Raw genomic sequence first — 12,155 nt, 5'->3', positions numbered from 1 at the left:
GTGGAAGGTCATCGAGTAGGACGGGAAGAACTGGGACCAGCTACCTCACCTAATCCTCCACTGGGTTTTCCCCTTTCGAACTCCTCTACGGCAGGATGCCACGCGGCCTACTGGACCTCGCCAAGGAGGTGTGGGAAGCCCAACCGACCCCCTTACGCAGCGTGGTAGAGCATGTGGAGACGATGAGGGAGCGGATGACAGCCATATTGCCAGTCGTGAGGAACATATGGAGAAGGCCCAATGCACCCAAGCCCAGGTCTACAATCGGGGTGCCCAGCCCCGAGAATTCCAGGTGGGAAATAGGGTGTTGTTCTTGATCCCCACGGTCAAAAGTAAGTTCCTGGCAACATGGAACGGGCCCTACGAGGTGATTGAGAAGGTGGGACCTGTCAATTACCGCGTACCGCAGCCCGGTGGACGGAAACCCCAACAGATTTACCACGTGAACCTGTTGAAGAAATGGCACGAGAGGACAGCCTTGGCGTGTTATGGTCGGGACCAAGGACGCCAATGGTACAAGTTGTGGTCCCGAGCAATGAGGACCTCGACCCGGCCCAGAAGCAAGAGGGAGCTTGTCGATCGGAACACGGCGGTGTACTCCGAGAAGCAGGGCCGCACGACCCTCATTGAAAACCACACCCATACCCTGCCCGGGGAAACGGTACGAAAGAGGCCATATCAGATTCCGGAGGCCCGAAGGAAAGCCGTGAAACAGGAAGTGGAGGCTATGCTGAGGATGGGGGTCGTTGAAGAGTCTCACAGTGCATGGTGCAGCCCCATCGTGTTGGTGCCCGAACCGGACGGTAGCCTGCACTTCTGTAATGATTTCCAGGGTGTGAACGACATTAGCTTGTTTGACACCTACCCCATGCCGAGGGTGGACGAGCTCATCGACCGTTTGGGATAGACCCGGTACATCAGCACCGTTGACCTGACCAGAGGATATTGGCAAGTACTGTTGGAAGCCTCCTCCCGGCAGAAGACGGTGTTTTTGACACCAGACGGATTGTATCCACAACTTTGCGGCTATAGCTTACCCCCTTACCGATCTAACCAGGGCCCGCCACCCGAAAACAGTGAAATGGACGGACGAGACAGAAGCGGCATTCAGCCGCCTGAAGGAAGTGCTGTGTTCCCATCCGATTTCCAGGTGCTGATGTTGGTTCAGACGGATGCATGTGACACGGGACTAGGGGCCGTTCGGTCCCAGATACACGATGGGCAGGAGCACCCCATCATGTACATCAACCGAAAGCTGATACCCAGAGAGAAAAAAATACTCTATTGTTGAGAAAGAGTGTCTAGTGGGAATGGGCGCTAGATACTCAAGTATTACCTATTAGGTACCCACTTTCACCATTGTCACGGTCTGGATGGCCAGGGAAAGAGATACAAACGATCGGGTCACCAGGTGGTTCTTGTCCCTTCAACGCTTCTCTTTTTCTGTTGTGCACAGGTCAGGGGCGAAGCATGGAAACACGGATGCCCTATCGAGAAGGGAGACATACGTCGCACTGATGATAGTCCCCTCCCCGACAGAGCTAATGGGGGTACAATAGGTCAGCCCCCAGGGGGAGACTCGACGAGGCCTGGTGACAGACGGAGTATACATCACGAGGCGATGGCTCCATCTGCTGGACGTGCCAGGTCTAGACGGGCTCTCCAGCCAGGACTAATTGGGGCTGATTAGGGATTGGTGAGTAATCAAGGGCTGATTGCTCACCAGCTGTACCATAAAGCTGCCAGAAGGGCAGCACACAAGGGAGAGACTGGGGGAGGAAAGGACTCCCGTATAGTTGGGGATGGTACCAGAGGTAACAGGAGGGAGTTCAGTTTTTGATGGTATCCCAGAGAGGGCGAGACCTATTCTTTTCTTTTGGACTATTATTTTAATAAACACCTTTGAAGCTGAGCTAATCCTACTCTGTCCGTGTCTGATCTGTGTAAACGTTTTGACCCAACCCCCTGGTCTGCCACAATATCTACGTAATTTTCCGTCCTCATGATGCCATCTATTTTGTGAAGTGCACCAGTCCCTCCTGCAGCAAAGCAGCCCCACAACATGATGCTGCCACCCCTGTGCTTCATGGTTGGGATGCTGTTCTTTGGCTTGCAAGCCTCCCCCTTTTTCCTCCAAACATAACGATGGTCATTATGGCCAAACAGTTTCATTATTGTTTCATCAGACCAGAGGACATTTCTCCAAAAAGAACAATCTTTGTCCCCATGTGCAGTTGCAAACCGTAGTCTGGCTTTTTTATGGCGGTTTTGGAGCAGTGACTTCTTCCTTTCTGAGCGGCCTTTCAGGTTATGTCGACATAGGACTCGTTTTTACTGTGGATACAGATACTTTTGTACCTGTTTCCTCAAGCATCTTCACAAGGTCCTTTGCTGTTGTTCTGGGATTGATTTTCACTTTTCGCACCAAAGTACGTTCACAGAACTCGTCTCTTTCCTGAGCGGAATGACGGCTGCGTGGTCCCATGGTGTTTAAACTTGCATACTATTGTTTGTACAGATGAACGTGGTACCTTCAGGCATTTGGAAATTGCTCCCAAGGATGACCCAGACTTGTGGAGGTCTACAATTTTTTTTCTGATGTCTTGGCTGATTTCTTTTGATTTTCCCATGATGTCAAGCAAAGAGGCACTGAGTTTGAAGGTAGGCCTTGAAATACATCCACATGTACACCTCTAATTGACTCAAATTATGTCATTTAGCCTAGTGGTCAGAGCATTGGACTAGTAACCGAAAGTTTGCAAGATTGAATCCCCGAGCTGACAAGGTAAACATCTGCCGTTCTGCCCCTGATCAAGGCAGTTAACCCACTGTTCCTAGACTGTCATTGCAAATTTGTTCTCAACTGACTGGCCTAGTTAAATAAAAGTAAAATAAAGCAATTAAAAAATTAGCCTATCAGAAGCTTCTAAAGCCATGACATCATTTTCTGGAATTTTCCAAGCTGTTTAAAGGCACAGTCAACTTAGTGTATGTAAACTTCTGACCCCCTGGAGTTGTGATACAGTGAATTAGAAGTGAAATAATCTGACTATAAACAATTGTTGGAAAAATTACTTGTGTCATGCACAAAGTGGATGTCCTAACCGACTTGCCAAAACTATAGTTTGTTAACAAAAAATTTGTGGAGTGGTTGAAAAACTATTTTTAATGACTCCAACCTAAGTGTATGTAAACTTCCCACTTAAATATACATATATAACATGGATTTAAAAGTCAAAATGTGTGTAGCAATTGCAGATTGCCCATTTTAATCAAGCATATAACCAGCATTTACGCTGTCATATTTACACCGACACCATGAGTCAAAGAAAATCCCACCTTCAATCCCATGGCCCCGGTTGTTACTGTTGTTTGCCACTCCTGTTTTATTGCAGCGCTCCTGCAATTCCTAGGTGTGCATAGCACTGCGTAAAAGTAACAGACAACTGTCATGTCCTACACCTCCTTATCTGTGTCAATACACTGTTTAGTGCACTCATCCAGAGAGAGCAGGAACGGGAAGAGAGAGAGAGTGGCATCTGCATCCCAATGCTGCAGCTAGGCTGTGTTCCAAATAGCACGCTATTCCCTATATTCACTACTTTTGACCAGAGCCCTATTGTTGTAGTTCTGATTGTACCTGGCTAGGTCCCACTATGCCCGGCTCTTTGGGACCAGCCCTCCTTCCTCTTCAGCCCCCCTTTCCTCTAGCCTCCTTCTCGCCTGTTTCTGCACAGTCCACAAACGGTTCTCCTGGGGCCACACTAAGGACAACTCTGAGGCCAGGCTGCCTGGGGAGCTCTCACTCCAGTGAATCAGTGAGAGCTTCTGTGGAATAGTGTGTGTGGCCTAGTGACACACACACACACACACACACACACTTCCGCATTAATCCATTAATGCACACAGACACGCTCAGAACACACACAGACCTTCATGAATCCACGACAGCACGCACATGCACACGCACACGCACGCACACACACTTCCTACGGCTCATCGTTCTTCACCCACCTCACGGTCCATGTAATTTTGCGTGGTGGTGGGAGGGATATAAGGTCACAGATCACAGATTTCAGAGGCCTGACACTAGTAAATTAGAAGCGGTGATCGAGCGATGAGCAGCTCTGCATTTCTAGAAGCCATCTTCCCTCCGTTCCGATATTACTATAAATTAGACTGGATGTTTCACACCCTATGTAGTGCACTACTTTTGACCAGACTAGTGCACTACATTGGGAATTGGGTTCCATTTGGTATGCATCCACCAAAGCTCTATGACCTCTAATAGTGTCTTCCTCCATAATGTCACCAGATAATTTCCTCCTACGCATGTATGTACAAGGTCAATAAACGTTATGGATTATGCAATTATAAAATGCCTCTCGTTTCTCTTAAGTAAAGGCCGCTAATGGTCATTAACACTGAGATATGACACTTTCCTGTCACTTTTTCGGTGTGACTGAGTTAAAAGTCGTGTTGAAATGTTTCCTTTGAATGTGGAACGTACATCAGGAATTTATTATGTTACATTAACCTGTTAGAGCTCTAGGGGCGCTATTTCATTTTTGGATAAAAAACGTTCCCGTTTTAAGCGCGATATTTTGTCACGAAAAGATGCTCGACTATGCACAGTTTTGGAAAGAAAACACTCTGAAGTTTCAGAATCTGCAAAGATTTTGTCTGTAAGTGCCCCAGAACTCATTCTACAGGCGAAGCCAAGATGATGCATCACCCAGGAATTAGCAGAATTTCTGAAGCTCTGTTTTCCATTCTCTCCTTATATGGCTGTGATTGCGCAACAAATGAGCCTACACTTTCTGTCGTTCGCCCAAGGTCTTAGCAGCATTGTGACGTATTTGTAGGCATATCATTGGAAGATTGACCATAAGAGACTACATTTTCCAAGTGTCCGCCTGGTGTCCTGCGTCGAATTCGGTGCGCAATTGCCAGCTGCTTCTACTTTACCATTTGATTCAGGGGAGAAAGCATGTGTCCAAGAACGATGTATCAATGAAGAGATATGTGAAAAACACCTTGATGATTGATTCTAAACAACGTTTGCCATGTTTTCAGTCGATATTATGGAGTTAATTTGGAAAAAAGTTTGCGTTTTGAGGACTGAATTTATGGATTTTTTTTGGTAGCCAAATGTGATGTATAAAACGGAGCTATTTCTAATACACAAGGAATCTTTTTGGAAAAACTGAGCATCTGCTATCTAACTGAGAGTATCCTCATTGAAAACATCAGAAGTTCTTCAAAGGTAAATGATTTTATTTGAAGGCTTTTATGTTTTTGTTAATGTTGCGTGCTGGATGCTAACGCTAATGCTAACGCTAAATGCTAACGCGAAATGCTAACTCTAGCTAGCTACTTTTACACAAATTATTGTTTTCCTATGGTTGAGAAGCATATTTTGAAAATCTGAGATGACAGTGTTGTTTACAAAAGGCTAAGCTTGAGAGATGGCATATTTATTTCATTTCATTTGCGATTTTCATAAATAGTTAACGTTGTGTTATGCTAATGAGCTTGCTGATAGATTTACACAATCCTGGATACAGGGGTTTTTTCATAGCTAAACGTGACGCAGAAAACGGAGCGATTTGTCCTAAACAAATAATCTTTCAGGAAAAACTGAACATTTGCTATCTGAGAGTCTCCTCATTGAAAACATCTGAAGTTCTTCAAAGGTAAATGATTTTTTTGAATGCTTTTCTGTTTTTTTGTGTAAATGTTGCCAGCTGAATGCTAATGCTAAATGCTACGTTAGCCATCAATACTGTTACACAAATGCTTGTTTTGCAATGGTTGAGAAGCATATTTTGAAAATCTGAGATGACAGTGTTGTTAACAAAAGGCTAAGCTTGAGAGCTAGCATATTTATTTCATTTCATTTGCGATTTTCATGAATAGTTAACGTTGCGTTATGGTAATGAGCTTGAGTCTGTATTCACGAACCCGGATCCGGGATGGGGAGATCAGAAAGGTTAACCTTTCAACCTGGGGAAATTGAATCCAGACGTTTTAATAATTAGCCGAGGCGAGATGATTTGCGAAATGCGTAACGCACCAAGATTATGTGCTGTTACTAATTGAAATGAATGATGTATTGAATTGATGAGGTATGATGTATCAAACAAAATATAATACAGATAGCAACATAAGAAATTCCCACACATCTAACTTAAACCCCTTAAAACTTATGTGCATTGCAGTGTACAGTCGACTCCTGATAAGTGCCAATCAGATTGCAAGTCACAATTCAAATATATAATTTAGAATTTTGCACGGTTCATCCACCTCTCCTGACCTCCTCCTTACAGAGACCTCTCCAACTCATGGAACCAACGTAACTCACCATGGTTCAAACCCATTGCAAAACACAGTATATCCAGAATACTCACATTGCACGGTGAGCTCCACCAGCGCTTCTCGGGGCTTCACGTTGAAGCCGTTGTACTGGCTGGTGGCGCAACGGTAGGTTCCAGTCATCTCGCGGGAGACATTGACAATGCGCAGCACACCATCGTAGCTTTCTGTCTGAAGGCTGCCATCGGGCATAGGCACCTCCTTGTCGGCCCTCGACCAGAGGATGATGGGCTTGGGCTTCCCTGACACCAGGCACTGCAGGTCCACTGTGTCACCCTCCTGGACCACCATGGGGGACTTGCCTCGCGGCACCGTCAGCTCCGGAGGAACTGGGAGAGATGGAGAAAGAAACTTAACGTCACTTAACTTTACGTGGTGCTACTTTGTGATGTTTCGTTGTATTACATTGCTTTCCATGATGTTACCTTATATGATGTTAACTTATGTGATGTCACTTTAAGTATTGTCACTTTGCGTAATGTTCCTTTATGTGATGCTATTTTAAGTTACGTTTACGCAATGTTACTTTACACAAAGTTGCTGGGGTAGAGACAAGTTTTATCCCAACCCAGCACTAATACTTGATTCAACTAATCAACAATTCACCTAGACCTTGAAAAGCTGAATCAGGTGGGCAAGAACACCCTATAGTTCTTCAGCCAGGATTAGGGGTTGGTAGACAGTATATCACAAATCACTCAGTGGGACTCAGGAAGTCCTTAGATTTTTGCCCTGTGCATTCTGACCATCCAACCCTCTGGACAACCCCATCACCCCCCCCCCCCCCCCCTCTCTCCAACAGTGCTATGACTGTGGTATCCTTGTTTCAATTCATCCTTCATCCCCTGCTACTGCAATCCCAATCCGCCACTGCTACACTGAAATAAAAAGCTATGAATACAAAATAGCGCAAAATATGTAATATAGTAAGGGAAGGGAACACAGAACAGAGAGGCAACGAATGAACAGACAGGTCTCATTTATTTGGCGCGTTTGAGGGGTAGCCATCTCCCCCTGAGCTTTCAGCTCTGCTCTCCTACGGGGGTTCTCTGCCAAAGGCAAACACTATCATCCCAACCCAGGCCAATCATTCTGGATAGGCTTTACTTTGCTTAGCCCAAATGGATTTTAGTAATGCATGTTGGAGGCTTCTTCTCTGCTCCATTGGTTAATATACTGGAGGTGACAACAAAGGCAAATGCAGGTCTTAAAAATGTGAATCTGACGAACCGATCAAGACAGCTAGATGAGAGGGAAGGAAAGAACACACACCACCTGAGACTTACATAAGTAGTTGCAGGAGACCTGTGCCAGAGAGGGAAGCATGTGTGTGTGTGTGTGTGTGTGTGTGTGTGTGTGTGTGTGTGTGTGTGTGTGTGTGTGTGTGTGTGTGTGTGTGTGTGTGTGTGTGTGTGTGTGTGTGTGTGTATTTCAGGTTGATGCACATTAGCATGTCCTACAAAGGCTCCCGCACAAATAGGCTCATCTATTTCTGGGTTTATGAGTTGTAGCTACTCACAAAAGTAGTTTTAATGGACTTCAATGATCCTAATGGTCAGCTCCTTGATGTTTTTAAGTTTTCCTTCCGTTTCATTGCCAATTTACCAATCCTCCCGCCCACAACAGGAATAATAATGTCCGGGCTTATCATCAAACATTTGATGTTTCCGCTCCGGCATTACTAACTCATTATCAATTGTTTTTAAGAAAAAACATCTAAAGATCTTTTGCATCAGTTCATACGCCAACAAACTAAAGGAAAATTACAGAGGGAGTAGCTAATTAGGAGAAAATAACACAGGTGACCCTACACTAGCAGGCTGTAAATAATCATTAGGTTTGGAAGTAGGAATGCGCATATTAGCGACAGATTTATGCCTGATTGAATGGACTGATCCCAACAATCTGTCCCGAAAATGCTTTAAAACCCAACACATAAGGATTATGGACTGTTAATGAATGGAAGTCTGTGTTTTTGCCACGTCTGGCCATCGTTCAGTCATGGCGTGTCCTTCCTATCAAAGCACACATACTGTAGTATGTACTTTGTGTATTGCCTACTAAGAGGGGTAGGTAGGGGTGTGGAGGGGCTGTCCCATCATCTCATCCTTCATAAACACTGAAAGAGCTTGATGACTCTCCATATCCCTGTAACCCAGGGCTCTCCAAACTTGTTCCTGGAGAGCTACTGTCCTGTAAATTTTTGCTCCAACTCTAATCTAGAACACATGATTCTAATAATTAGCGGGTAGATAAGCTGAATCAGGTTAAATACAACTGGGGTTAGAGCGAAAACCTACAGAAGTGTTGCTCTCCAGGAACAGGGTTAGAGAGCCCTGCTGTAACCTATATCGTCCTGTAATGATGAGCCCTACAATATGCTACTTTAGTCAACTGTGCCACAAACCTATTAAACAACTAGAAGCACAACAGTACAGTACAGTCCACTGCTCACCTGTAGTCGAAGAGATATTGACGTCGATGCTGACTTCGGGGATGCCGCCGTTCTTCAGCACCGCCACGCAGGTGTACGTGCCAAAGTCTGTGAACTTGAGGTCAATGATGTCCAGGTTGGTAGTGCCGGGCTGGACGTCGGGGTCGGTGTGGGTGATGACCATGCGCTCCGAGCTGCGCAGCGGCCGGCCATTCTTCAGCCAACTGAACAGAAGCTCCTCAGGGGGCGTTGCCTCTACCTGGCAGGAGATCTTGACCTCACGGCCGATTTGGATGTTGTCGTCGTTGTGGTACGGGTCAGGCGTGATCCAGAAGCGCCCCTTCTTTAGCCCTACGGAGAGAAAGAGTAATAGGCTACATCAGCACTAATGCTAAAAATTTGGGTTCCGTGTTTTTCCTATAAATAACCAACCTTACTGTACTGATTGTATTTATAATTATGGCAGCCACCTGGGGGCACAAAAGGTTACAGTTTTGAATAAAGATAGCTGAACGGGTATAAAACACTGGGTATAAGTCATTGTATACTATACAGTGGCAAGAAAATGTATGTGAATCCTTTGGAATTTCCTGGATTTATGCATACATTTTACATATAATGTGATCAGATCACATTTTATCACATCAGTGTGCTTAAACGGATAACACAAATGATTTTATTTTCTATATTGAATACATAATTTAAACATTCACAGTGTAGGTTGGAAAAAATATGTGAACCCCTAGGCTAATGACTTCTTCAAAAGCTAATTGGTGTCAGGAGTCAACTAACTTGGAGTTGACTCAATGAGACGAGATTGGAGATTTTGGTTAGAGCTGCCCTGCCCCATAAAAACACTCACAAAATTTGAGTTTGCTATTCACAGGAAGCATTACCTGATGTGAACCATGCCTCGAACAAAAGAGATCTCAGAAGACCTAAGATTAAAGAATTGTCGCCTTGCATAAAGCTGGAAAGGGTTACAAAAGTATCTCTAAAAGTCAGTCCATGGTAAGACAAATTGTCTATAAAAATTTAGAAATTTCACTCCCTTGGAGTGGCCGTCCTGCAAAGATGACTGCAAGAGCACAGCGCAGAATCTTAGAGTGTCAGCTAAAGACTTACCGAAATCTCTGGAAGACGCTAAAATCTCTGTTGACGAGTCTACAATATGTAAAACACTAAACACGAATGGTGTTCATGGGAGGACACCATGGAAGAAGCCACTGCTATCCCAAAAAAACATTGCTGCATGTCTGAAGTTCGCAAAAGAGCACCTTGATGTTCCACAGCGATACTAGCAATTATTCTGTGGACAGATGAAACTAAAGTTGTGTTGTTTGGAAGGAACGCACAACATTATGTGTGGAGAAAAAAAGGCACAGCACACCAACATCAAAACCTCATCCCAACTGTAAACGATGGTGGAGGGAGCATCATGGTTTGGGGCTGCTTTGCTGCCAAAGTCCCAGATTCTCTGAGAGAGGTTGCATTTTAGTGAATGAACAAATTACTTGAGGTTGTTTGTTTTCCGACTTCATTGTAACTGTCACACACTTTTCCTCAAAGACAGCGGTACATGTTTCACGAGAAGAGGCTCATACATTTTTTTACCACAGTGTTTTCGATAAACATCACTTTCCCATTTAGCTAAGAGTTCATATGCATATTTGCAGGACACTAAAAACATTCAAAATATTAGCAAAAATATTTCCAATGTACCAATTTAAAATGACGTAAATAAGTGATCTACCAGTAGTCTCTCAGGCCCTTTTCCATTGACTATATATTTGGTATATAATACTTTGAAACAACAGGAAAATATTTGTGCCTTCAGCTGAATTCAAATGTTTGAGCAGGAAGCTTCAAAGGTTAAAGCCACAATTGAAGTAAAACTCAGAGGATCCATACAAAGGGGGATGAAAAACTTCCATTACAAAAATAGCTGTTCCCACACTCCCAAAAACAACATATATTACTTTAAACATGACTTTTCACAATCAAACAGTGAATGTACTTGTACATTTTAGTTATACGCTTGTTCTAAGTCCATATGCCATCTCTCCAGAGTTGCATAGTGGCCAGCACCTAAGAAAATAGCCCAGGCGAGTGTGTGTGAAGCGTCATATTGTCGCTATTAATCAAGATGAAAATAAAATGCCTCCAAGACACTGACTTTGAGAAAACCACTGCACCACGGGATCAAGCTAGAATGATGAATGTGAAGTCACTCACTCACACAGTAGGGCTACATTAGTAGTAAGTGACTAAAGATGGAGTCATGAAGTGAATCAGCCAGCTTCATTCAACAATATTTATTTTGTAAGTAATGACATCCACCTTGTGCTTGAATGTCACGTAAAGTCATTTTACTAACATGGTCGAAAAAAAAAAATGTCAGTAAAGCTTGCTAGCTGCAGGCAGGATACAACATGCTAAATCAGCTGATGAAATCACTGGTGACCGATATACAGTACTTGCAAATATTTTGTGCAGGAGTGTTTTTACAACTTTCTGACTGTCAGAAACGTGTATTTTCCCCCCTAATCAATCTACACACAATACCCCATAATGACAAAGCAAAAACAGTTTTGTAGAAATGTTTGCAAATGTATACGTTTAAAAATAATAATAATATCACATACACATACATAACTATTCAGAGTCTTTACTCAGTGCTTTGTTGAAGCACCTTTGGCAGCGATTACAGCCTCAAGTCTGCTTGGGTAGGATGCTACAAGCTTGGCACACCTGTATTTGGGGAGTTTCTCCCAGTCTTCTCTGCAGATCCTTTCAAGCTCTGTCAGGTTGGATGGGGAGCGTCGCTGCACAGCTATTTTCAGGTCTCTCCAGATATGTTTGATCAGGTTCAAGTCCGGGCACTGGCTGGGCCACTCAAGGACATTCAGAGACTTGTCCTGAAGCCACTCCTGTGTTGTCTTGGCTGTGTGCTTAGGGTCATTGTCCTGTTGGAAGGTGAACCTTCGCCCCAGTCTGAGGTCCTGAGTGCTGTGGAGCAGGATCTCTCTGTACTTTGCTCCGTTCACCTTTCCCTGAATCCTGACTAGTCTCCCAATCCCTGCTGCTGAAAAACATCCCCACAGCATGATGCTGCCACCACCACGCTTCCTCGTATGGATGGTGCCAGGTTTCCTCTAGGTGTGATGCTTGGCATTCAGGCCAAAGCGTTCATTCTTGGTTTCATCAAACCAGAGAATCTTGTTTCTCATGGTGTGATGCTTGGCATTCAGGCCAAAGCGTTCATTATTGGTTTCATCAAACCAGAGAATCTTGTTTCTCATGGTCTGAGAGTCTTTAGGTGCCTTTTGGCAAACTCCAAGCGGGC

At 44.3% G+C, this 12,155-nt stretch overlaps 2 protein-coding genes across 3 annotated transcripts in view; one reads left to right on the top strand and one right to left on the bottom strand.

Moving 5' to 3' along the window:
* Positions 1 to 12,155, bottom strand: part of LOC110505206 (MAM domain-containing glycosylphosphatidylinositol anchor protein 2) — a 240,949-nt gene that overhangs the window by 102,956 nt on the left and 125,838 nt on the right. For both annotated transcript variants that reach the window (XM_021584281.3, XM_036962460.2), the window contains exons 7-8: positions 8,831 to 9,160; positions 6,411 to 6,704 (exon numbers count right to left, since the gene is read on the bottom strand). In XM_021584281.3, the coding sequence (XP_021439956.3) occupies positions 6,411 to 6,704; positions 8,831 to 9,160 (624 nt within the window). The remainder of the gene's footprint in view (positions 1 to 6,410; positions 6,705 to 8,830; positions 9,161 to 12,155) is intronic.
* The window catches only part of LOC118944195 (uncharacterized), a 73,120-nt gene continuing 65,718 nt past the window's right edge, over positions 4,754 to 12,155 (top strand). The window contains exons 1-2 of the mRNA XM_036962461.2: positions 4,754 to 5,266; positions 5,635 to 5,696. The gene's annotated coding sequence lies outside the window, so the exon portion shown is untranslated. The remainder of the gene's footprint in view (positions 5,267 to 5,634; positions 5,697 to 12,155) is intronic.

This window comes from Oncorhynchus mykiss, chromosome 25 (genome assembly GCF_057628025.1).
Source record: "Oncorhynchus mykiss isolate SJ-2025 chromosome 25, ASM5762802v1, whole genome shotgun sequence".
Lineage (NCBI taxonomy): Eukaryota > Metazoa > Chordata > Actinopteri > Salmoniformes > Salmonidae > Oncorhynchus > Oncorhynchus mykiss.
This window is presented reverse-complemented; position numbering and strand designations above follow the sequence as displayed.